This window comes from Drepanopeziza brunnea (assembly GCF_022702325.1).
Source record: "Drepanopeziza brunnea f. sp. 'multigermtubi' strain 214-2 chromosome Unknown ctg13, whole genome shotgun sequence".
Lineage (NCBI taxonomy): Eukaryota > Fungi > Ascomycota > Leotiomycetes > Helotiales > Drepanopezizaceae > Drepanopeziza > Drepanopeziza brunnea.
In genome coordinates this window covers 2,097,571-2,122,362 of record NW_027094076.1, presented here as the reverse complement: position 1 = coordinate 2,122,362, position 24,792 = coordinate 2,097,571, and the positions used below count along the sequence as shown (strand labels likewise).

At 51.5% G+C, this 24,792-nt stretch overlaps 10 protein-coding genes across 10 annotated transcripts; 5 read left to right on the top strand and 5 right to left on the bottom strand.

Annotated features, from left to right (window-relative positions):
- Positions 1-749: 749 nt before the first annotated feature.
- L3040_007745 (uncharacterized protein) lies at positions 750-4,763 on the bottom strand (the record flags this gene model as incomplete). Its single annotated transcript, XM_007291673.1, has 1 exon — positions 750-4,763. The coding sequence occupies one exon, from the start codon at positions 4,761-4,763 to the stop codon at positions 750-752; it is 4,014 nt and encodes a 1,337-aa protein (XP_007291735.1).
- Positions 4,764-5,130: 367 nt separating this feature from the next.
- L3040_007744 (uncharacterized protein) lies at positions 5,131-6,682 on the top strand (the record flags this gene model as incomplete). Its single annotated transcript, XM_007291674.2, has 2 exons — positions 5,131-5,215; positions 5,274-6,682. 2 exons carry the CDS (start codon positions 5,131-5,133, stop codon positions 6,680-6,682), a joined length of 1,494 nt encoding a protein of 497 aa, XP_007291736.1.
- A 531-nt stretch (positions 6,683-7,213) lies between these two features.
- L3040_007743 (uncharacterized protein) lies at positions 7,214-8,344 on the bottom strand (the record flags this gene model as incomplete). Its single annotated transcript, XM_007291675.1, has 3 exons — positions 7,214-7,222; positions 7,309-8,070; positions 8,210-8,344. 3 exons carry the CDS (start codon positions 8,342-8,344, stop codon positions 7,214-7,216), a joined length of 906 nt encoding a protein of 301 aa, XP_007291737.1.
- Positions 8,345-9,551: 1,207 nt separating this feature from the next.
- L3040_007742 (uncharacterized protein) lies at positions 9,552-10,699 on the bottom strand (the record flags this gene model as incomplete). Its single annotated transcript, XM_007291676.1, has 3 exons — positions 9,552-9,982; positions 10,047-10,541; positions 10,585-10,699. 3 exons carry the CDS (start codon positions 10,697-10,699, stop codon positions 9,552-9,554), a joined length of 1,041 nt encoding a protein of 346 aa, XP_007291738.1.
- Positions 10,700-12,179: 1,480 nt separating this feature from the next.
- Positions 12,180-14,951, top strand: L3040_007741 (uncharacterized protein; the record flags this gene model as incomplete). Its single annotated transcript, XM_007291677.2, has 8 exons — positions 12,180-12,236; positions 12,285-13,000; positions 13,047-13,201; positions 13,255-13,470; positions 13,526-13,705; positions 13,921-14,140; positions 14,319-14,618; positions 14,840-14,951. The coding sequence occupies 8 exons, from the start codon at positions 12,180-12,182 to the stop codon at positions 14,949-14,951; spliced, it is 1,956 nt and encodes a 651-aa protein (XP_007291739.2).
- Positions 14,952-15,340: 389 nt separating this feature from the next.
- L3040_007740 (uncharacterized protein) lies at positions 15,341-16,342 on the bottom strand (the record flags this gene model as incomplete). Its single annotated transcript, XM_066154967.1, has 2 exons — positions 15,341-16,128; positions 16,186-16,342. 2 exons carry the CDS (start codon positions 16,340-16,342, stop codon positions 15,341-15,343), a joined length of 945 nt encoding a protein of 314 aa, XP_066010843.1.
- Positions 16,343-17,094: 752 nt separating this feature from the next.
- L3040_007739 (uncharacterized protein) lies at positions 17,095-18,470 on the top strand (the record flags this gene model as incomplete). The annotated part of the gene is made up of 6 exons (XM_007291679.1): positions 17,095-17,209; positions 17,299-17,477; positions 17,598-17,708; positions 17,762-17,845; positions 17,893-18,312; positions 18,360-18,470. The coding sequence occupies 6 exons, from the start codon at positions 17,095-17,097 to the stop codon at positions 18,468-18,470; spliced, it is 1,020 nt and encodes a 339-aa protein (XP_007291741.1).
- Positions 18,471-19,098: 628 nt separating this feature from the next.
- Positions 19,099-20,439, bottom strand: L3040_007738 (uncharacterized protein; the record flags this gene model as incomplete). The annotated part of the gene is made up of 1 exon (XM_007291680.1): positions 19,099-20,439. The coding sequence occupies one exon, from the start codon at positions 20,437-20,439 to the stop codon at positions 19,099-19,101; it is 1,341 nt and encodes a 446-aa protein (XP_007291742.1).
- A 251-nt stretch (positions 20,440-20,690) lies between these two features.
- L3040_007737 (uncharacterized protein) lies at positions 20,691-22,266 on the top strand (the record flags this gene model as incomplete). The annotated part of the gene is made up of 4 exons (XM_066154966.1): positions 20,691-20,723; positions 20,797-20,929; positions 20,981-21,972; positions 22,057-22,266. The coding sequence occupies 4 exons, from the start codon at positions 20,691-20,693 to the stop codon at positions 22,264-22,266; spliced, it is 1,368 nt and encodes a 455-aa protein (XP_066010842.1).
- A 1,125-nt stretch (positions 22,267-23,391) lies between these two features.
- Positions 23,392-24,758, top strand: L3040_007736 (uncharacterized protein; the record flags this gene model as incomplete). The annotated part of the gene is made up of 8 exons (XM_066154965.1): positions 23,392-23,405; positions 23,469-23,558; positions 23,687-23,818; positions 23,896-23,940; positions 24,008-24,180; positions 24,237-24,325; positions 24,374-24,478; positions 24,534-24,758. The coding sequence occupies 8 exons, from the start codon at positions 23,392-23,394 to the stop codon at positions 24,756-24,758; spliced, it is 873 nt and encodes a 290-aa protein (XP_066010841.1).
- Between the last annotated feature and the right edge of the window lie 34 nt (positions 24,759-24,792).

The following is a 24,792-nucleotide window of genomic DNA, read 5'->3' as shown; positions in this document are numbered from 1 at the left end:
TTCTCCCTTTTTCCCATCCAGTACAACTAATTAGGTATTCTTTCTTTTCTCTCCTTTTCCTTTTCTCCTTTCCTTTCCTTCTTCTTCCCCCCCCCCCCCCCCCCCCCCCAAAAAGAAAAAAAAAAAATATCCCCCAGATCAAGTCAAATCAAATCAAGTCAAATCAAATCAAATCAAATCAAATCAAGTCAAAAAAAAAGAAAAAAAAAGAAAAAAAAAAGAAAAGAAAAGAAAACCTAACAGCAATAAATCCTAACCGCGTATACACATACAAGTCTTATAAAATACCACACCGCTCTGCTCGGGAGTGTTATCGAATGAATCATCGGGATAATATGTTATGTTATGTATTGAATCTCTCAGCCCGATTGTCCTACCGGTACTACGATCACTTGTTGCAGTTAGGTATGGGGGGGGGCTGGAGCTGATTTGAAGTTGGGTACGGTTTAATGACGATGCATATAAAGTTCGAAAAGATTGGAGAGAGGAACAAAAGCATAGGGAGGGAGGGATAGCAAGGGCGTTGTCATCGCGCCCATCGTCAACGTAAGACGTGAGTGAATTTGTGAAATGCCGGGTATCAACCTATCATCCTATCAACCTCTCCCTGTCCTTATCCCTATCCCTATCCCTTGCCCATGCCCATGCCCATTCCCATCAGGAGACAAATTCCGATTCCAAACCCCCAATCCCAATTATCTTTTCAAGCACGAGTCAACCCTTGATCTTACAAAAATCCAATCACAGCCCTACGCCGCCACTACCTTCCTACTTTCCCCGCTCGAGCACCGAAAACAAAACGACCTGCCACACTCAAACCTATCCACACCACACTTTCTCATCGTCCCACCAGGCGTCTTGACCAACACCGCTACACCCTCCGCCCTCAGCGAATCGGCGTTCCACCGCCTCTGGGCACCCGGTTTAAAATTCCCCATCTGCGCCTGCCCGCTCGAGGTTCGTTTCGGTCTCGGCAGCGGAGACTCCGGACTCGACGCTTCAGCCTCCGAGTCTTCGATTTCTCTCATGCGCTCAGCGTTTGCGCGTCTGTTGCGGGCGGGCGTGAGATCGAGGAGAGGTGTACTGGTACGGATGGGAATCGAGAGACCGGTGAGTGGGGAGCGAATTTGAGACGATGAGGTGCCCGCTGCGACCTCGGGTTTCTGTTTCGGGGGTCTGCCTCTGCGCTTGGGGAGGATGAGGCGAGCCGCGGGGAGCGGAGGCTCGTCTTCAGTCTTGATAGAAGGCTGTCCTGCATCCGGCACAACTTGTATACCAGCGGCTTGGGTAGGTTGTACCGGCGTATCAGCGGCAATTTGCCCGTCTGATACATCCTTGCGGAAAGTATCGAACTTTCGCTTCTTGGCTGCGGGAACAGAATTCATCGCCGGTGAATCTGTGTTGGCTTCATGCTTAATGCCCAGTTGCGGCACCGGTAAAGGATTCGCCATTGATCCTGAAGACAATAAGACGTAGTCATCTACTCCCATGCTCAGTTCGTCAATACCTTCGGAATGAGCCCTTGGGCGAGTAATCTTCGCAGCCGGCGTTGCATGAGGCTTATTTGCAACAGATTTTCTGCCTGGCATAGCCCATATTGACTTGGCTGGCTTTTTGGCAGCTGTTATTGCAAGAGTCGGCTTGGTGGTAAAGTTCTTGGACGCCTTTGGCTTTGACTTGGGATTGGAAGCAGCTTGAATTGCAACTATAGGTGTCGAAATAGCATGTGTTTGTTTGTCAATATGGTTTTCAACCACTGGCTTCGTCCTAACAGAAGCCCTCGCGATTAGCGGCTCCGTAAGTACTTTCGCATGGTTTTTTGGCAAGGCTGTTGCCACAGACGAGGTCAGCGCAGGGGCGGCTGCATACTCTCCAGCCGTCTCCTCGTCCGAAAAGTCGTAAGTCGAATCTACCACATTACGAGTGAGGGTCAGGACAACAGGGTTAGGGGCCTTCTTCAACGGAGGCTTGCTTGAAGATGCAATCGCTCCGAGAGATGACTCCGCAGGATCTTGAGAACTCCCTATCTTCGACGAATACATCGAGACGTTTGGTGGGGCTTCTATCATCGGCGGGCTCGAGCCCGGGCTGGAGTGAGTCAAATCGTGAACCAGGCGGCCCCCAAAGTTACCAGAAGAAGTGCTTCTTGATCCATCGGCGGGGTTGGGACGCTCGATTGAGCTACCGGTAGCCGTTTGAGGACTAGGGGGAATGTTCTCGGTTGCAGCTTTGGAGTTCAATGATCTTCTACTGGGTATCCCACACAAGGGTCGCGGCAATGATTCATCAGAAACCCTCCTCAACGTCTTTGGTTCCATCTCAGACTGGCTGCTTGCTGCCAGTTGCGAGGAACTGCCTATTTGCGAGTCCATTATCACCCTATCAGGAGCGTTGCTCACATCTCGCAGTGCCGTGGATTCTGCAGATGAACGGTGGACTTTCAACGATGAGACGCTAGTCTGCGGGGTGAATGTCGATGTTGCAGCTATACCTCGAGGAGTTAAAGTTCGATCCGGATCATAGCCTGACAGCGGCTGGCTACTCGAAGGATTCCGTGCAGGTCTCTGTTGCAGAGACGTGAAGTCGGAATATTTGGGTTGATCGATAGGTATTCCAGGGGGCGAATCACTCTTTGATAGGGAATCGTTTGCAAGTGCTACTTGCTGCTCAAGCAAATCTGAATCAACGCGGCCTCGTAGTCGTTGTAGAGCAGAAATGGTCTTGTGTGCGAGTCTCACGTGCCTGACCAAGTCTAGCGGTATAAAATAGCCCTGCTCGCCCTTTCGCATGCAGTTAACCTCTTCACATGGGAAGGGCGTGGTATGGTGTACTCTGAACAAATGCAAGCACATTTCCGACAGGTCTTCGTTTTCGCGCCGTTGAAGTTTATAAAATATGCTGGGGTAGAGTCGACAGTCCTTGTGTGGGCATGGTGCGCCGGGTATCAGTGCATCTTCCTGCTCAGGAGTGAGCTCGACAGCCAAAGATGAGCTGGTAAGGACATTGTCGAGGGATGCGTTCTGCCTATCTACCGGCGGAGTGTTTCCTTGCAATTGAATCGACCCGGTGGATTGTCGCTCGGCCTGCATCAAACGAGGTTCTCGTCTAGTCGAAGAAGAGAATTGTGGCAGTCGCTGATTACCATTTCTCGCATCTTCCATGATGCCAGCATGCAGGACAGGATCCAGGTTCTCAATCGAGTCTACAGCCTCGTTCCAGCTCAAAATTTGCGGGTCTGTTTGCGCTGGTTTTCGAACTCGAACTGGCCGTTCACGGGGTGCTGGGGCGACATCGTATCCGGGCTTCTGACTATTAAAACTGGGGGGAGGTTGATAGCCCATTTCTTCAGTCGATAGCTCAGATGCTTCGGTCTCTTCGATATCATTGGTTGAGAGATATGTGTACTGCGTAGTATATCGTCCACTCCAAGACTTGGCCGAGTGTTGAGGGTGTTCAGATGCGAACTCTCGCCAGCGAAGTCCAAGACCTAGTCTGCGTGACTTTGACACCCATTTCAACATCGCATCATCTTCCTCAGCTGTGAAGGCAGTCCTTTTCTTTCTCGGTGAATCGGACCTGGCCTTTTGAGCTTGCTGGGCTCGTCCAAATGTCCTTGAATGTATGACAGAATCAGAGATTCGAGGTCTAAATGACTGTTTTTGAGCCGCGCTTTCTCCTTTGGACAAAACATTACTGTCACGTCCATCGAGTCTTTTCCTAGCAGGAGGTCTTGCTAGTGCCCAAATGGATGCAGATGCTTCAGATCTTTGGGATTGTTCCTCTCCTGAGGCAATCATAGCTGGGTTCTGTGCTGGTTTTCTGCCGATGGGCGCAGCTGATGGTAGATCGGGCACCCGCCATGCTGGTTCCACTAGCTTCGGAGGACCTGTTGATGGGATCATGGGGAATCTCCAAGCAGGCTCGATATTTCTTGCGACCGACAACTTCTTCGGAAGCTCAAGGGCTCGCCAGGCTGGTTCCGCGTGACTTTCTTTCTGTGCATGCTGCTGCGAGACGTACTCCACGATTTGAGGTCCCAATTGAGGTCCAAATTGTGTCAATATATCGTCACGGGAAGGGAGTTTATTTTTTCGAGCTAGTCGAGAAGTAGTTTCTCGTCGCCGTCCCTTCGGTAGAGTAATTGGCGCATCCGATATTCCCAGTCCCGGTGAGAGTTGCTGGAATCGGTTGGCCTGCACAAAGCCACGCAGGATTAAGTCGTCTTCCATCATACCATCCTCCTCTACTTCCTCGCTCTCCTCCTCATATTCCTCTTCTTCAGCTTCCTCTTCCTCGTCCTCATCCTCTTCTTCATCCATATCCATCATATCAGTCTCGCCCAAAGAGCCGCTGGGAGGCTCGCCGGAGTCCTCCGAGTAGCCTGTCAATGCTCGCGGCGAAACACCCAGATCTCCAGCATCTTGCTCGTCCATCATCTGCAACAAATGCCCATTGTTGATTACAATCTCTCCCGTCTCAAGGTCAATCTCATCGCCAACCCCGTCGAAGTCCCTCTCGTATTTCTCAAAGATAGACTCAAACGTTGATTTCAGTTTGTGATCGAGCTGCGCTCTCTTCTGCTGTAGTTCTGCATCTGGGTTGTATTGTTCTACCTGTCCTGGCTCTTCCTCGCTATAATAATCTTCATCCTCGAGTATGTCGTCTCCTAGCTCATCGTAATATGCATCATGGTCCTCGAAGGTCCGAGGGGGTTCGGGCCTGGCTAGGGCATATAATCGCTGTCGCTTAGGGAAGGGCTCCATGGTCAATTTCTATCCGCATCTCAAGCCGGACAGAGGAGGTGGGATGGAGGGATGGAGGGATGGAATAGTGATGAATGCGATATGGATTTGCAGAAACACGCGTCTGGGCGCGTAGAGTAGAGGGTTATTTTACTACCCCATAAATACTAGCGCGGGGCTTTACGCGCCCTCTTCGGTAAAGCTTGGCATACCGCTGATCCAGACTCTAGATATATTTGTCTCCGCATATACTCTTCATGTCTGGAGATTGAGTTGGACTTTGACATCAACTTCAAAGCTTCGATAATGCAAATGCGACAAGAACGCCTTCACCTCCGCCTTCATCCTCCGCCTTGAAGAGAAAGAACATTATCCTTTCTCAATCAAGATGTATTGCCAAAAATGCCGGACTCCTTTGAAGCTGGACAGCTCTTTAGAGGATCTCAACCCAGCGGCGTTTGACTTGTTAGTTGGTATGCGGCTTACCTACTTCTTCGCCTTTCCTCCTAAGCCTTTATCTGATGCCTTCAGGCGCCTCTTCACCACAGCAACTCAGAAACATTCCCTCCTCCCGACCCGCATATCCTCAAGAGCGCAAACAGCTCTATGACCGAGTATCTCAGAATGCCGGCTCCCCAGTCTTTAAACGAACTATAGGCTCTCCGCGCAGAAGCGACCATACCTCCTCCGATATCACACGGAGCGGACTCGGCAACCCAGCTATGTCGTTCGTTATGCTCACAGAGTCACAAGTGGTGCCTCCAGCTACAGTCAAACCGCCCGAAAACACGAAACCCAAAAGCCAACTATACGAGAGCAAAACAGGTTTGGACGGGGCACAGGATCGCGGGAAGGCCATGTCCCAGGATATGGAGAGAGCCTCTAGACTCTTTGAGATACTATCTGCAAGATCAGATATTGACCATCCAGTATGTACAGAGTGTACGGATCTCTTAGTCTCAGGCCTGCAACAACGGCTGGAAGCTGCTACAAAAGAACGAGATGCCTACGTAGGCTTCCTCAAACAAGTCAACGCATCAGCACCAACAGAGGAAGAAATAAATGAATCCCAGGTCGCCCTGGCCAAAGCTCGTAAGGAGGAGCAAGAAGCTATCGCCGAGCTCAGAAAGCTTGAAGCCGAGAAGGCAGCCGTGGACGAAGAGATCGCCGCTCTTGAAGAAGAAGCTCGAGCCCTGGACATCGAAGAAGAGGATTTCTGGCGTTCTCGGAACGATTTCGCTATGAAGCTGGCCGAGTTCCAAAACGTGCGAGATAGCGTGAACCTCCAATATGACCACGACACCCAACTCCTTGAGAAACTGCAACGTACAAATGTTTACAACGACACCTTCTGCATATCCCACGACGGGAAGTTCGGGACTATTAACGGCCTACGCTTAGGCCGTCTCTCGAACGTACCTGTCGACTGGCCAGAGATAAACGCCGCCTGGGGCCACACAGTGCTACTGCTACAAACAGTCGCCGACAGACTTGGCTTCAAATTCCAAAACTACGAGCTCCAAGCCATGGGATCAACGTCTCGCATAATCAAGCACGAGATCTTCGCCCCCAGCAGCTCGCGCACATCGACCCGGCCACCCAAGCGGCACATCCTCGAGCTATATTCCTCAGGTGACATGCCCCTCGGTCTAACGTTCATGCACCGCCGCTTCGACGTCGCCATGGTTGCATTCCTCGAATGCCTGCGGCAGCTCGGCGCGTTTGTCGAGCAAGAGAGCGCAAGGGGTGGGGAAGCAGGAGGCAGGGGGCTGGCGCTGCCGTATAGGATCGAGGGAGAGAGGATTGGGGACGTGAGCATCAAGCTGGGGATTGCGCAAGATGACGCGTGGAGCCGGGCGTGCAAGTTCACGTTGACGTGCTGTAAGTTCTTGTTGGCGCATGCCAGTAATGTTAATGCTGCTGGGGGGAGCAGGAGGTGATTTGAAACAGGCCTGTGATGGGATAGGAATTGGCGCTCGGGGCTGGCTGCATTGGGAGAAGGATGGCAGGCGTATGGAGAATTCACCGGGTAGAAGGGGTTTTCGCAGAGAAGTCAGGCAATGAGGAGACGTGTCTGAAAACGCCAAAGGATGTATTTTCGGCAATCACACTAAACGGAGACCCATTCTGTATGTATGTTTGAGACGTTCTATTATCCTCTGAGCTATGTATCCATGCCTACGAGAACCAGACTCTGCAAATTAATGCCAAGTCTCACGCCTCATGGGGTATTGTGTGTTTGCATAACACGCCCTTCTGAAGCGCAGAGCTGAAAATTAAGAAGGGGTGAAAAAAAACCGTTGCTCATGGTTATTTCGTTACCGCCAAGGAAAACCCCCAAATGCTAAAGAGTCGTGTCCCGAAAACCCCCAAACCATCCGTGAAGAAAGGAGCCCATCCATAGAAAAGGCACAATGTGAGAAGTGAAAAGTTTCCCGGCCCGTAGGCAGGTAGGTCCTCGCGCCCAAAGCTCAAGAGAACTAGATTTCCTGGTCAGCATTTCCGAATATTTGGGACCTTGGGGGCGATGGAACGGAGAGGAGTGGAGAGGGGAGGGACATCATACCTTCCAGCGGTTTCCGCACACCGTGCACTCGCAAAAGGTCGTCATAGGCTCGTCGGCACTCCGCGTCTGGGCCTGGCTGTAGCTGACCTTCTTCTGGCCGCACTTCCCGCACTTGAGCGCATCGCTGATACTCTTCTCGGCCATGGGCACCTGGGCCTTCTTCATGTTGTCCTTCTGCAGCTTCTCGTCCTCCTTCCTGCGCTCGCTGCTCTTCAGCTCTTCATGGGACATGACGACGAACTTCTCGGGTGGGATCTCGCCGGACATGACTGCAGGCGCGAGCTCGCGGTTGGAGATGGCCTTGAGATTCTGGAAGAGCGAGCGCAGCTTGGAGCGGTACTCGGGCGTGTCACCCTTGAAGGCGTCGAAGGCTGCTTTCTCGACCTCGATGGCGCGGACCATGATGGTGCTGCTGGGCTCGGTGGACATGAACGCCAGACCGTTGTACAGGAGGCCGATGCAGGCGTCGCGAGAAGGGGTTCCAGTGCGCTTGACATCCACCTTCTCCGTCTCCCAGCGCCGCTTTGTGATATCGCCTTTGAAGGAGCCTTTGGCATCGTTGGGGTGCGCGGGAGAGGAGGCGGCGTTCTTAGGCGGGGAGGAGATGGCGGGTATGTTGGATGGGGTGCTAGAAATTTTCTTCTTGGACTGGCCGGACTGCACAATCTGCTTCCACTTCTGCACGATCTCCGAGGCGAGCTTTGCGACATCCTTGTTAGGGTTGGTCTTTTGCTTCGAGATGATGATGCCGGCTTTGGTGTTCTGTAAGAGGGAGAGAGAGCGCGCGCATTTGTTAGATAAGTAGCCAGAGGGAAGAAAAGCGGGAAAAGGAGAGCGAGAGATAGACGACAGGATTCCCAATGAGGAATGCGCGATAGGATCAACATCAGAATCAACATACTCTGAGTAGCTCCTCGGTCGGCACGACTTCTTTCTTCAGAGTCTCCAGCATAGAGAGGACGACTGACGCGGGCTGCTTTTCTGCGAGGGCTTTTTGTAGCGCGTGGATACGCGTGCTGACTTCTTTGGCTTCCATCGTAGCGGTTGCGCCGGTTGATTAGTTGGATCGGGTTGAAGGGGTTTGGATCAATGGAGAGGTTGGAGGCTCGGAGTCGTCGGCGTTGTCAAAGATATCAAAGTTGTAGCGAATGTAGAAGTGAAGGACGGAATTCGGTGAGAGGGTGAAGTCGAATAGTTGAATTGGGGATAGATAGTTGGTCGATGTCAAGTTGGGACGGTTCAACCAGATACTTCGGCGGCCAGCCTTGCTGGTCGTCGGTCGTCGTCGTCGGCCTTAGCGTGAAGCTTAAGCGCTTCCCCGGAAAATACTACATAGTACGGAGATTCAATAGACGCGGACCTGCTATTGTTTCGAAACAAAATAACGCAAATGACCTGACATTTTTGTTACTTTTCATTTACCTATCTTTCATTTTCTCCAAAGAACAATTGCGCATCTACCATATGTCCACCTGCTCTTTCATACAGATTGTTTTCCCTCCAGGAACCCGCCAACTCTGTAAGCATCACCCGCTCAAAAACAATATACGTATTCACCTCCCGCATATGCATATGCATATAATAGTGGGAACTGACCTCGCAACTTTTGGGGCCTAAAAAATCTGCGAAATCGTATATTGATAAAATATTAATTTTTTTATCAACAAGCTCGTAATAGAATATAAGAATGTTAAAAGAAAAAACATTCGCTGCGACGCGGGACAGATTATTTTCGCGGGATATCTTCTTTTCAAAAAAGTCCCCAATATTTGTGAGGTCAACTCCCACTATGATTGAAACATAGTGTGAACCTAATAAGTTTACACTATCAAATTATGTTCTCTACACATATGCCATCGTCTTTGCATCAGTCGGTCCAGGCCCAAGACAACCTCTCCTACTCCTCCTCCTCCTCCTCCTCCATCTTCTTTCAATCAACCCAAAACCCCAACCACAGATCATACATATCAACTGAATTCTAGGTCCTGACACACACACACACACACACACACATATATATATATCGAGGCTTGTTTTACGTGGCTTTTTACTTGAAGGGTGAGGGACGATATTTAGATTTCTAGTTTCTAGGCTCGGATAAGTAAGAGGTAGTGAGTTTGCACTCTTCATTCATCCATTGATTAGGTAGCTAATTAGGTAGGTAGGTAGGTAACATAGGACACTACTCTTGACATTACATTTCCCATCTTACGCTCATCCGATCGTTAGTTTCTTCCAGGAATTTACTCTCTCCGCGAACTCTCGCCGACGAGTTGATCGCCACTCTGTCTCTGATCCGTGCTCTTCTTGTTCGCTCCCTCTTCCGCTGTCGCTTGCCCTTTACTCATATCCGAATGCTTTTTCGGATCAAACACGTAGATGGGAAACTCCAAAAGCACCGTTCGCTTGATGATCGTAGGTAGCTTCTCATACAGCATCGGCGGAAACGGAATAAGGATACTCGTGCGGTTCAAGTACCGCGAGTACTCGTCCCAGTGGTTGTCTTTCTCGTAGCGTTTCTTGGCGCCGGGACGTTCTTGCAACGTCAGGCCCGATACGAACATGAGAAGGATGGTGAGGAAGAAAGGCCCGAGGATGGAGGCGTAGAGAGCTTTGTAAGCGCCGCCGTGAACATAGCCGTTGGCTGCGGGTGAGACGGCGATCATGAAGATTCCTGGGGTTGATTGGCCTCGTATTTAAAACTTGATCAGGTAAAGTAGTTGGGGAGGGGGACTAACCAAACTGGATGATAATCTCCCCAAAGTAATTCGGATGTCTCGTCCAATTGAAGAACCCCTTGTCGCAAATAGCACTCTTGTCGCTCTGTCTCGCCTTGAACAAGTATTTTTGCACATCAGAAACGCTCTCCATGATCAGTCCAATGCCGAACAAAATCACACCAGCAATATCTCTGCCTGTGCCAAAACTCGGCTGCGCGTATGCCTTCACATTGGGGGAGTTGAGGATGGTGACGGGCAGGGAGACAGTCCAGACCCACAGCATCTGGAAGATCCAGAATCCGAGAAAGGGAAAGAATTTATCTCGTTTATCGTCAAACCGATCATCTTTGCCAGTCTTGAGGATGCGGAAGAGGAGGAAGCCAGAGAGGCGGGCGCCCCAGAGCATGATGAAGATGCTGCATACGATTTGGCGAGCGTTGAGGGTGTCATGGTGACCGGAGAAGATCAAGGTGATGATGGCTAGGATTACGAAGTTGGTTCCTCCCGCGAAATCTGAAGATGTTTAGAGAAGTTTGGGGGGGGGGGGTTGGATTACCTGTTAGCTTGTCGAACTTGAGGGAGAAGGCTATGGCAAAGAAGAAGAGTTGATAGCCGACTGTGATCAGAAGGGTGATGGCGAGGTAGTAATTATCAAGTACGTGGAGGGCCATGTTGACGGGGCAAGCGAAGTACTGGCTACCTAAATATATATGTATTCGGAGCAGTGAGAAAAACCGGTTGAAGTAGAGTTACAGGTTGGAGACACAGGATATTTTAAGTTCGACGCTCATTGACGTCAGATCAGCCTGACTGCTACTACCGCAGCACACGAATATCAGGTGGGTTTGGGAGGAGGTGGAGATGGAGGCGAAGGCGAAGGCGATGTCAACAAGCGACGACGACGATGGGTATGGAGATGCAGCGCGTCATCGATGGAAGTCCTGAGCTAGCGGCCGCTACAAGCGAGTGAGCTCGGAGATATTGGAACCCAAGACCAAGACTTCACGCTTGACTTTATTTCAACCTCAAGTCAAAACTGTCAAATCGTCATTATTCATACACGAATCTATATTCACGTATATTACATTGTAATATATGTATTCTATCGGCGCATCTGGACTTTATATTCTCTTGAACAATTCTACCTGGACAGATTTCACACCAGCGTCATCTTAGCAGATCATAGACTACGCTTCACGCTACAAATCTGGCTCACGGTCTAATCCAAACTATCCCGCTCAACGAGCTTATGCCCATTATCATGACTCCAGCGTGCGATTCGCTATACAAGGTCTCCCAGATTTGCGCCGCGTTGGCAGTGCTTAAGCAATGTCAGTGTCATAAGGCGAGCAGTTGTGAACTTACGTTCTAATAGGTACCTATCTGCGCTGTTGGTCAAATGAAACCGAGCCGCTTCCAATATCGCCTCGAGATGTTTGGCCTCATCTCCCCGTCACTTTCCCATATCGCATACATCTTTTGTTAACATCGTGATATGCGAGGTCCGCGATCTCCTGAGACGTCCGACCATGGCTCGCTTAGCACCCGCGATGAAACATTGAAACCTTTTCTGTCTGGGGCACCTCCCAATACTGTATTGCCCATGCCCGGCTGTCCGTGTCCGTGTCCGTGTCTGACGACCGCAACTCTCCGACTCGGATGAGACGACCTGGCACGACGCCATCGAACTACCAGCTGGCGGTTTGCCCGTCCAAGTGAGCCTAATCGCCGGGCTCTTCGTGGCGTCTGCATCGCGAAACGCTCTGCCGGGTAACAGAATCACGACGTCGACCATGGGCCCTTTCATCTCGTCTTTTCTTGCCTCTTCTCTGCCTTCTCTCCTTCTGCATTTCTCTGTCTAGGCCTGAGTTATGGCTTTCGGCCCCGGTTTCTTGCCTTCCCGCACGGTCTCGGATCGTCCCTGATCTTGTTTCCGCTTGACTGGCTTCCCTACGCTTTCGAATCGCATTCTCTTGTGCTTCACTTCGTCTTTTACTTGCCTCTGTATCTCTTAGTTGCCCGTCACGCTCTTTTTTGGAATCGCTTCCAAAATCGCTTCCCAAATATTTTCCTTTCAACATACCACGGCTGGTCTGTTGGGTTTTTACATTTTTAGGATTATTGTCCAGCTTCTAATTACATATATTCATAATGCGGAGGCTGATATCCACGTCGCTGCTGCTGGTGGCTATTTCGAGTTTAGCACGGGTAAGCACAATTGGAGGGTAGATGGCGACGTAGTTGACGCGATTACAGGCCGATGTCCCTTTCTCACATCAACATAAACGAAGTGAACTATCAGACTTGCTGTCGACGCTAGGTGGCGCCCCCAAGGCAGGTGCAGGCAGTAATCCTGCTGGGCAAGGAGAAGTAGCTGGGCAAGGAATCACAGTGACGGGCCCTGGAGGTATAGCAGGATCACAGAACCAAGGTTCTGGGGTCCAAGCATTAGGAGTTGGAGGAGGAACTCAGGTCGGTGGTGGAGGTGCAGCAAATCCTGCTGGAAAAGGAACTACAGCTGGACAAGGAATCACAGTTTCGGGCACCGGAGGCACAGCAGGATCACAGAACCAAGGGTCTGGAGCTCAAGCACTAGGAATAGGAGGAGGGACCCAAATCGGTGGCGAAGCTCCGGCAAATCCTGCTGGAAAAGGGACTACAGCTGGAGAAGGAATTTCGGTCACAGGCAATGGAGGAATGGCAGGATCGCAGAATCTAGGGTCTGGAACTCAAGCACAAGGAAACGGGGCGCTCCAATCAGGTGGTCAAGGAGGTGGAACTGTGGCAGGAGGGATTCCGGCTGGAGGAAAACCAGCAGGCTCGAACCAAGAAGGCGCAAAACCACCAAAAGCGGCAGCGCCAGAAACAAACACAGTAACAGCACTAGGTGCCAGTAACGGGACCTGCGAAGCGATAAAGACAGTAACGGAGACAATCACGGCACCGGCAGGATTGGCAGCACAAGGCGCAGGGTATGTATTTCCCCCAGAATTTGGGTATGGATGCTAAATGGGACAGGGTCACTCGAATCATCACTGTTACTGTGTCGGGGAACGTAGCAGCGGTGACCCCGGCCATGGGACCAGGCGTAATGCCTCCTCCAGGAGCAGTTGGAGGTGGCGGGAAGATACCTGCTATCGTAAAGACCAACGATCCTGCTGCTGCCGCTCTGCGTAAGGCGATTCCTTCCGGACTTGAATATTACCTTCGCTAATGAACAATATAGCCAGCGGAGCAGCAGCTCCAGGAGCCATGCCCCCTCCAGGAGGCATGCCCCCACCAGGAGGTATGCCCCCAGGAGGCATGCCCCCACCAGGAGGCATGCTCCCACCAGGAGGCATGCCCCCTCCAGGAGCCATGCCTCCGCCTGGAGCAGCGGTAGGAATTGGTGGAATGACGCCTGCCATTGTCAAGACGAATAATCCTGCCATCGCCAATCAGCGTACGTTCCTACCCTTTGCATACTTCTTCGAAGGAACCTTCCTGACAGCTCTTAGCCACCGCTCTAGCAGCGGCCCCCGCGCCTCCCGCAGCCCAAATGCCTGCCGCCCCAGGGGCTCTCGCCGCTGGGACCGGAACCCTGCTCCCAGGTGGTGCATGCGACTGCTCTTGTCTCTGCGCTGCTGGGTCCTTCCCGAATGCAATGGCTGCGATGGGCCAGCCCCCTGCCGCTGCTGGTAAGTCTATCCTGCTCTTCCGTCGCATTCTCGTCCTCTCTCCCCTCACAGACATGGCTAAATTCACTTCATCAATTGTCACGAGAGGAGCACTTGCCCAAGAATTTCTCGAGACTCTGAATGTGACATTTGGAACCAATCTCCTTTGCGAATTTTCCCTGCTCATTCCCAACGACCCAAAAGTTTGTTCTATCTGTTTCTAACTCAGCACGCAGCAATTAGCAGCTCAACTTTCTCTACCGCACGTATCGTCCAAACAGGCGCTCCCGCCGCTCCAGCCGCTGCTCCAGCCGGCGCTCCAGCCGCTGCAAATGCGCCCGCCAATCCTCCAGCAGCAGGCACGCTGTCAAGCGCTGCGATCGTCAAAACTGGAATGCCAGGGAACCCAGTGCCCGCTCCAGCAGCTGCTGCGGCTCCACCACCGATGCCTATGCCGTACGTACAAGCTTGAATTCTTTGCCTATCCCCTTTCCCTCGCTTGGGTAGACTCCAAGGATCGGACACCCATCTAAAGGTCCTCGGTAACTTTACACTTGCTCGTTAGCCGGGATCGCACACCGAAGCGAATCCCCAGTCTCCAGACAAAGATCTCCTAGTACTAACATTAAACCAGCGCCGCGCCGGCTGCCATCAATTCCGCAACCCTGAAGCCAGCAGTCATCGTGCAAACCGGGCCCGCACCCGCTGCCCAACTCCCGCCAGCACAGACTCCTCCTGGGCCGAATGCTCCTGCTGCCGCGGCACCTCCAGCAGGAACTCCTCTCGCGCAAGCACCAGCACCAGGCCTCGCTCCTCAAGCGCCAGCCGCCGCAGCCCCGCAGAGCAACATCGAACTCTCCGTGTCCAGGGCCGCAGGAGTGTCCGCGCAAGCGATGAAACCAACCGACGCGGCGGCGCTGAACCCTGAAGCTGCGTAAGCCTATTCACCCCTCTTTCCTCCTCTCCCTCCTCCTTCCCTTCTTCCTCTTTTCTACTTTCTTTCCTTCACATTATTATTCTATCTATCCACTGCCTCACTCCCAAGCCATGCCCTTGAGCTGAGAGAAAACAAAACCCGCGTCATTTTTCATCTTCAGATTGTCTTTCGGCTGCACTGCGTCGTGGTTGCGTGCCGTGCTAACTTCCTTCTTACAGAGCCGCCTTACAACAACAAGCAGCAGCGCAGAGAATTAACATCGGGACGTACAGTCTAACGAGCAATCTTGTTTTGGGCTTGGCTACGGGATTGCCGAAACCGAATAAATAAAGCCGAGAGCGTGAGCGGTGAGCGTGAGGTCTGTAGTCGTTGTGTTTGTTGTGGGGTTAAGCGAGGAAAGGGGCAAGAGAACGGTGTGAGTATGTAATTGATATGCATGTGCCTTTATGTCTTCACATTAATTGTATTGGATTGGACTACTCTGGATTAGATTGGGTCGGATATAGGACGGTGCGCTTTCTGTATACCAGGTGCTTCTTAGGGAGATCTTTATTACGTTGGAAGAGGGACGGGGATATAGGGAGGGTGAACCGGGAAATAGTGGGATGGAATAGATTGTCCAGGCGACATGTTTGGCTGTAGATAACATTCACTTCATCATTTGATCAGCGCATTCGTACAAAGCAAAGAGATGCAAATCAAAGGCATGGTGTTTGATGTCAGCTCTTGACTTTTGGTATTGGTTTCGTTGTGCTGGGGGTTGCGGACTCGTGAACTGGGGTATCTGCCGAGTTACTGCTGAGATTCTCTGACGACACAGCAGCCTTCGACGCCAACTTCGCCCTCTTCATAGCTCTCTTGCTCAACATCGGCGTCCCATCAGCGTTCGTCTCCTCCACTTTCCTCTTGTTCCCCTTCTGCGCATTCCCATTCTCTTCTCTCGCCTTTCCCCCTTTGCCTTTGCCCTTCCCTTCCGCATCTACCTTCGCAAGCTCATTCTCCCCACCATCAATTACTTCGACCACGCCCCTGAAACTCCTCCGTTTCACTCCCTCATTAACCACCACCTCCCTACTCGTCACTCCCATGCTCTCCGCCCCCCTCTCTCTCGCCAGTCCCCAAACCCCCAGCAGATTCACCACGTCCGCCGGGGCTCTACATCCCAGCACGCTTTGCGCCTCACTGCTAATCACCAGTCCCCGTCCCTTTGTTGCCCTCACAACCGCCATAGCATTACTGATGAAGTTCCTCCTCGCTTCACTTCCCCCCTCTGAGGCCTGCGCATAGCATATCTCGATCCTCACGCCCCTGTTAACCGCGGTCATGAGCGGTTTCGGCTTCCAGTGGAAGGGGTAGCGCTGCGTGAGATCCAGCGAAATCAAGGAATGCTCGGTCAGTGTGGTGCAGGCTGCCAAGTAGGCCTTCTCGTTCGTAGGCCGGAGTGCGAAGATGTCGTAGGCGGCGGCGAGGGTGGACATGCGGTAGTTTTGCGAGGGGTCGCTGAAGACTAGTGTGCAGCGTCGGAGGAGAGTGGTGTTTTTTGGGAGAGGGAAGGGCTGCGTACTAGGTATGGCGCAGATTACTTGCGAGGGGAGGGGACCCGAGTGCGTGTGGTTTATGGCGAGGGTGTTGTAGCCTAGGGTCGACAGGAAGGAGATGGTGCGTTCGAGGTGGGCGGGAGGCTGGGAGGGTATCCAGGGGACGTTGAGGTCGTAGAGCATGTTGATGGTGGAGGTAGTGGAGGAGGACGTTTAGGGTATATCACGACGTGGACATCGTCTGGAGCTCTGGTTTTTTGTCGGTAGGTGTGGTGCCGAAAACCCCTTCGCAGAGCCCCTTTCTACCTATTTTTTGTCCCGCAGATGGGAAAAGTTATGAGGTGGACAATTCGCTATGTTATGGGAGTTGCTTGTAGCCCTGGTATTGCGAAGCTCAAATTTCGAAGCTTGAATAGGGAGGTAGGTAGGTAGGTATTCGAGGATGACTGAAACGCTCTGATTGTTCCGTTCTCGACGTCTTTTCTGTCGAGATTCTTCTCGGTTCTTCTCGATTCGTATAAGGACCTATAAGTTATTTTGTGTCTTTTGCGACTTTGCGAGCTTACCTGTTCAAGATGTTGTTGTTCCGCGTGCACCTAACAAGCAGATATTTTTGATAATATACAGCTAACAGCACTCGGGTTTTCACTAACCTCACCCCCACTCCCGATCAGGCTAGCGAGGGGTTTTGCATGGCATTTCTGCACCAGCGGCAATCACTCCAACTCCAATCCAGCCCAGTGCCCTCTCGTCCAGGCTCTTCGCCGTCGCACCCTCGGGCATTTTTAACATCACAGACAGCATACGAGTGTCTCTTTACGCTGCGAAGAGCCTCACGTCCATCCTTGCCGCCGCCCGCGATCCCCTTTGAGCGGCGACAATCTCCCTCCCACCGCTCCCGTGCTGCGCTGTGCCTTGCCAGCAGGCCCGCTGCAATGGCGCGTGTTTATGCGGATGTCAACCAGCAGATGCCGCGGTCTTACTGGGACTACGATAGCGTCAACATAACTTGGGGCGTGTTGGAAAATTATGAAGTCGTGCGAAAGATCGGTATGCGCGGCCGGGCTGGAGTTGCAGCTATCCTACCCTATTCCATCCCCTCATCTCCATATGCAGATGGCTAATACATCTCGAGACAGGACGTGGAAAGTACTCGGAGGTCTTCGAAGGCATAAACGTCGTCAACTACCAGAAGTGCGTGATCAAGGTCCTGAAGCCGGTCAAGAAGAAGAAGATCAAGAGGGAGATCAAGATCCTGCAGAACCTCTCGGGCGGTCCGAACATCATCGGGCTGCTGGACGTCGTTCGAGACCAACAAGTAAACCAGTCCTCTCCTAATTTCTGTCCTGAGCTTGCTCCCAAAGCTGGGGGAGGCAAATGCGCTTCCGACGGTTTTGTATTGTCAGATGAAGAGACAGACGACTCATTCATGATGCAGAGCAAAACCCCTTCTTTGATCTTCGAGTACGTCAACAACACGGACTTTCGATCACTCTATCCCAAATTTGTGGACTATGATGTCAGATACTACATCTTTGAGCTGTTGAAGGTATGGACTCTAGCCGTGGGTTGGGTATTGCAAGGTCGGCGCTGATTTGTTAGGCACTCGATTACTGCCATAGCAAGGGAATCATGCACCGTGATGTGAAGCCTCACAATGTCATGATTGATCATGAGAATAAGAAGGTTGGAGTTCTGGCTCATGGATCAAATTGCGGAACTGACATGGCTAGTTACGATTAATCGATTGGGGTCTCGCGGAATTCTACCACCAAGGAACCGAGTACAATGTGCGAGTCGCATCCAGATACTTCAAGGGTCCAGAGCTCCTCGTAGACTTCCAGGAATACGACTACTCTCTTGACATGTGGTCCTTGGGAGCCATGTTCGCCTCCATGATCTTCCGCAAGGAGCCTTTCTTCCATGGCAACAGCAACTCCGACCAACTGGTCAAGATTGCCAAGGTCCTCGGTACCGAAGACTTGTTCGACTACCTTGACAAGTACGAGATTGAGTTGGATGCCCAGTACGACGATATCCTTGGCCGATTCCCCAAGAAGAACTGGCACAGCTTTGTCAACTCAGAGAACCAGAGATTTGTCACGAATGAGGCTATTGATTTTCTTGATAAGTTATTGAGATATGACCATCAAGTCTGTTCCCGCTCTTCAATTTCCGGCTCATTACTAACAATTCATAGGAACGACTAACAGCCAAGGAAGCTATGGCCCACGCTTTCTTCGCCCCCGTCCGAGCAGCTGAACAAACCGCCCGCCAAGCCGCCGGATCAACCTCTGCCACCTCATCCTGATAACCCTTTGGATTAAAGTAAAAATCCCGATTCGGCACCAACGCCCTGCTGACCTGGACAAAAACCTTTGTTTGAGCGTAACTACTTGATATGAGCGCCTTTCCATCTACTAAACACAAAATGACGACTGGGGTGGAGCGCTTTGGCGACTGACTGGGGAATCCGGGCGTTTTATTTGATGAGCGCACGGCCGGTCAGGCGGCCGACAGATGATCGGAACTAGGCATCTATACTCCGGGTTGGTGATGATGCATACATGGCTGGGGCTGGTAGAGAGGGGATGAGGTTGACGCGGAGTGACGGGATACCGAGTGTTGGTGTAGATAGGGTGCTAGAATAGAGAAGCATTGATCCGCATTATGCCGTCTTTGACTCTACTCATCTGATTTTCCTGGCCGGTCTCACCTGCTCTAGCCGCCGAGCTGTGGACGATTAGTTGTCAGAGCTTTGTGTTATCTCATATGACCTGGGCGAGAAAAGCATTTTCGACAGTCGACCAGCAAACCTGCTTTGAATGCTGATGATCAGGTGAAATTCAAGTTTTGGAGTTGCCAAAGTAATAGGAAAGGTCGTGGGTACTCATTCAAGGAGCAGGACTACCTAATCCTCGCCCAGTGCCGGGATACCCTCATCTCTCGGGTTGGATGCCAAGTAGAGCCAATAAATCAGCTTGATCGTGCTCTTCTTCCAAGCCTAGCTCTTCGACTTTCTTCCAGAACTTGCTCAGGTGTCGCGTACCACTATCGCAAAGAATAGTGACAACTCGACTGTCCTCTTGCATCTGGAGTGCAGTGATAACAGCCGCAACGCAATTGACAGCACTGCTGCTTCCCACGAATACACCATCCTTCTCGACTAGCCATCTGGCCATCTTGAGTGCTTGCAAATCCGTGACTTTCACGGCATCATCGATGAGCTCTCTTCCAGCGTCGAAATTTTCAGTAAGCCGATTGATACCAATACCTTCGACAATGGTGTCGACCTGTTGTCTCCTCCTAGTCCCCTCTTTCTCTGTAGGCGAAAACATGACTCCATGTTTCACTTTATTGTAAAGTCCGCTGCCCTCTGGGTCAGCCAAGACTACCTTCAGGTTATTCCCCATACCCATATCCTCTTTCAAGTACTTTGCAATCCCAGAGACCGTACCTCCAGTCCCAGCCCCAGCAACAAAAGCGTCAATTTGCCCACCAGTCTGTTCCCATATTTCGGGTCCAGTGCTCTTCAAGTGCGCCCTGTAGTTCGCCAACGACTCGAACTGATCCGCAAAGAACCCCTTACTGTCATCTTCCTTGGAAGCAGTATGTTCAGCCGCTCTCCTCCTAGCCAAATTTACGAAGTGTTCCGTGGACGTAATGGGTGCAGGTGTGACCCTCTCAACAGTAGCTCCCAGATGATGCAGCAGATCCGACTTTTCCTTGCTCTGATCATTCGGCATGCATATGTGTGCCTTGTAGCCCAACGCCCTTGCCAGAGTCGCTAATGAGATTCCCGTACTGCCCACTGTGCCCTCATAGATCGTATCCCCACGCCCAGGAGCCAACAAACCCTCCTCCTCAGCCATTCGGATCATGTTGAGCGCAACCCTATCCTTGGGGCTTCCTCCAGCCCCATTCAAGAATTCGGCTTTGGCGAGGATGGTACATCCTGTAGCTTCGGACAAGCTCTTGACCTTGAAGAGGGGCGTATTGCCTATGCAGCCTTCGATTCCTTCGGGTAAGGGCGGTGTTGGGAGACCGGTGATTGACTGTTGCGCGCTGCGGGTGTTATCATCGAGCTTGACGGGCGGGAGATAGGTTCTCGGTGTTCTGGAAGCAGATGAAGAGGAAGTTCCTTGGCCTCGTCGTCGCTGGTAACGGCGTTCGAGGTCTGGGTAGAAGTCCTTGAAGCCCAGCGTGAAAAGGACGCCGGCGACGAATGCGAACGTGACGGCCGCAGTACCGTAGGCCTTTGGATGATTGCTCACAGACATCATGTCACCATTCTCGAGTGATGATGTACATTGTCGCAAGGATTCGCCGTGTATTGTGGGTGCAGCGAAAGAGGTCGGGTTACGGGCAGGAGCTTGGACATTTTGACTTCGCGACTCGCGACCAAGCTCCCAACCTCAACAACATGTAAACACATGGACTCCCCAATCATCTCCCGCTTGTTTCGACAGCTGTTCACCCATCGACCTTGCAAGTCTCTGATATCACAGTCGTCAGCGCCAGTCAGGATACAATGTGGCCGACAGCTGCGGCGGACACAGGTCCGGTATGCCTCTGGGAGGGGAGGGAATGGGAATGGGAATGGGAATGGCGCGAGTCGCAATGATCACCATTGGCAGCAGAGGACGGACCTGTTCCCTCTGGATATGTCGGGCGAATACCAGAAGTACCCAATGGTCACCGCGGATCAGCTCAGGGGGAGAAAGGAGAGGCCGCGGAGAGTCAAGATGCTCATGCGAGACTTTATAGAAGGTCGGTCTACCTCGCATTCGGACCTAAGATCAGGACTTACGTTCTTTGCAGACTCTCTATACAATCCCTCGTACGGGTATTTCTCGAAACAAGTTGTGATCTTCACGCCTGGAGAGCCGTTCAACTTCAGCCAGCTCGAAGACGAGCCAGAATTCCACCAGCTGCTAGGCCAGCGGTATACGGAATTTGAAGATAAATTGGATCTCACGGAGCCCAATGAGACGAGACAGCTATGGCACACCCCTACCGAGCTCTTTCGCCCCTACTACGGAGAAGCTATAGCTCGATACCTGGTATCTAACTACATGGTCTCACAACGTCCATACCACGCACAATATCCATACGACGACCTAGTAATCTACGAAATGGGAGCCGGTAACGGGACTCTAATGCTCAATATCTTGGACTATATCCGTGAGGTAGAGCCACAAGTCTACCACCGTACTAAATTCAAGATCATTGAAATCTCAACCAACCTTGCGAAGCTGCAACAGAACCAATTGCTGAGGACGGCGGATTCGAGGGGGCACGCGAGCAAGGTGGAAATCATCAACAAGTCGATTTTCGAATGGGACCAGGTCGTTCCGGCTCCATGCTATTTTCTAGCCATGGAAGTCTTTGACAACTTCGCTCATGACTCCATTCGATATGATCCGTGGACGGCAGAGCCCCTACAAGGCACAGTACTGATAGACTCGAAAGGCGATTTTTTCGAGTTCTTCGTACCTACCATCGATCCTGTTGCTGCCAGATTTCTACGTGTGCGGCAGGCTGCAACAGGAGGATGTTATTCCCTGCCATTATACCGTAGCAAGACTCTGCGGCAACTGAGGAATCTGATGCCGTTCACACCCAATCTGAGTGATCCGGAGTACATACCTACGAGACTGATGCAGTTCTTTGATATCCTGGCGATGTATTTCCCACGCCATCGGTTAGTGACGAGTGACTTTCATGACCTGCCGGATACGATCAAGGGGATCAATGCGCCGGTTGTACAGACAAGGTATAAGAGGAGAACGGTCCCTGTGACAACGCCTTTAGTAAGTCTCCTTCTACCTCCCCGCTGTCTATAGTTCCTCTGTTATCAATTGTCAAAAGTGAAGAGTACTGATAGTTGAGAACAGGTACATCAAGGTTATTTCGACATTCTGTTCCCTACGGATTTTAACGTGATGGAACTCATGTATAGAGCTATCACGGGCAAACTCACGGAAGTTTCTTCGCATGAAGAGTTCTTGAGAGCATTGGCAAATGTCGAGGAGACGGAAACGAAGAATGGGGAGAATCCGTTGTTAACGTGGTACAAGAATGCCAGTGTGCTTACCACTTTATAGAAATACCAACCCATTTCTGAATGCTCTTCTAAACACTTCCTCCTGCTTACTGCGGTACACATTTCGTTCTCGTCGTCTCAGATACAGGTCTCCGCCGCGCTGTCAAGGAGTGAACTCGTCTCCCTCCCTCACGACATGCTATTCACAGATCCTCTTGGTTGTTTTGGTGAGGGCAGGTTTGAGGCTTATATAACACTGTCCCGTTCATGAGTAGCTCGAGTCTAGCCGACGCCTCGATGTTCCAACCCGCGAGGTGACGGCACATTCTACTTTACAAGCCCGGCTAATGGGAGTGCCTTGCATCTGGGGTTGAGGAGTTTTCGTCTGTGGTATTGAGTATCTTCCCAGTCTGAGAATGTTAGGTATATCACGATGATGCGAAGCACTGACTAAGAGCGCAGAGAAACGAGTTCAGGCACGCCCTCGAGTTCGGCATCTCGAGGGCGTGCAGCCTGGAGAGCTCGACGCGCCTGTTGGCCATCCGGGATTGGTCTCGGCACAGACGCACTACGGCTGGCTGATGGCTGAATGCTGAAGGATTTTCGAGCTGAAGACCCGGGGAATGTTTGGGAAAGACTTCTGCTCTAGTATGTTTATCATGAAAATAGAGCCTGCGCTGTGCATAGAAGGAGATTGGACGAGATATGAAGTTCTCAAAGACTGTTGGCTGAGACGGCTACTGCTGTGCAATGCAAGAGATCAACATCTCTTACCATCTTTGGTAATACGATCAGGCTTCATACGATCAGGCTTCCGAGAGTCCAAGTTGGATCTGACAGCAAGCAAACGGCCTCGGTCGGGAAAGAAAATCTTCTTCAGAAGGAGGTCATTTATAATCACGTGACTTAAGTAGGAGGAAATGGGCAGGCACCCTTCTAAAGTCTCTATTCGCAGCAATCAGATTCAACTTCGTACCTAACTGTGAAGTCTTTCGTACGGGGCAGTAGAGCTTTCTGTTACACTTTTATCTCGCTGGACTCGAACATCCTGGTCATCCGACGTTGTCTCGGTTAGAGATTTATTCATCAATCCGCCCAGCCCGAGAATGTGTCTCGATCACTCCCTTCCGTTCTCCATTAAATCGCTTAGGAGGTACACACAACTACCAACGAACTCACAGACAGAATGGCCAATTCAAAGTACCCTCCCTCCCTCATTTACCATATCACATTCTCGTTCACCACTAATGCGAACAACCACAGGTACGAATACGTCAAGGCGTTCGAGCAGCCGGACCTGCTCATCCCCAACACGTGGATCGTGGTGCGCATCGACGGCCGGGGATTCCACAAGTACTTTTATTTTCTTTCCCTTCCCTTCCCTTCCCTTCCCTTCTCTTTCCGTTCTCTTTCCCCGTCTCATCCAGGCCGTGGGGAGAGAAGGCAAGGAGGAGTTTGAAGGCTCACGAGAGAGATTTTAGGTTCGCGAGCAAGTATGATTTCGAGAAGCCGAACGACAGACGGGCGCTGGATCTTATGAACGCGGCGGCCATGGCCGTCATGAACGAGCTGCCGGATATCGTCCTTGCGTACGGGATCAGCGATGAGTATAGGTAGGTGTTTACCCTCCCGCTACTAACTCCTCCATCCGGGGATGGGTTTGGAGGGCCGGACCTGACCTGTGGAGTAGCTTCGTCTTCCACAAAACCTGTACGCTGTTTGAGAGGCGGTCAAGGTATGGGGAACGAGTCTTCCCAACTTCTTTCAGGTATGGAGGACTTGTAGGGCTGATAGTGAGGCAGTAAATTGGTCTCGACGATTGTGTCAACTTTCACAGCTTACTACGTCCATCTATGGTCCACCCACTTCCCGGACGTGCCGCTCACGGCGCCGCTGCCGAGTTTTGATGGGAGGGCGGTACAGTACCCTAGCGTGCAGAACCTGAGAGATTATATGAGCTGGAGACAGGTTGATTGTGAGACAGCCCTAGTTGGCATCACGTTTCCCGTCGAAAGTGGCTGATCCTAGAAGGTCACATCAATAATCTGTACAACACCACTTTTTGGGCGCTGATTCTGAATGGTGGGTTTGATGCCAAGGGTGCTGAAAAGGAGCTGGCTGTAAGTCTTGGATCACGAAGCAGAGAAAATAGCATGCTGACTTTAAAGGGATCACTGGCTGCGGATAAGAATGAGATCTTGTTTTCGAGATTCAAGATCAATTACAACAACGAGCCTGAGATATACAAGAAAGGCAGTGTGGTCTTTCGGGATGTAAGTCATCCTCTAGCCCCAAACTCATGTCCGTTTCTTATCAGACCCTTCGTAGTACGAATTAGTCGAGCCGGGGACAAAATCAGAGATCATAGACGAAGACTCCGCCAAGACAGTAGAAGAGCTGGCCCTGTCCAAGACCCAAGAGGAGAAGGACAGGAAGAGGAGAGCGAAGGCCAGAATCACAGTCCACCACGTAGACATCATCCGGGATGAGTTCTGGGAGCGAAGACCATGGTTATTGTCGAACAAGCCAGGCAAGATACCCAAGGAGCCTTGATTTCTGCGTATTGTGCAATTCTACAAGAAAATCG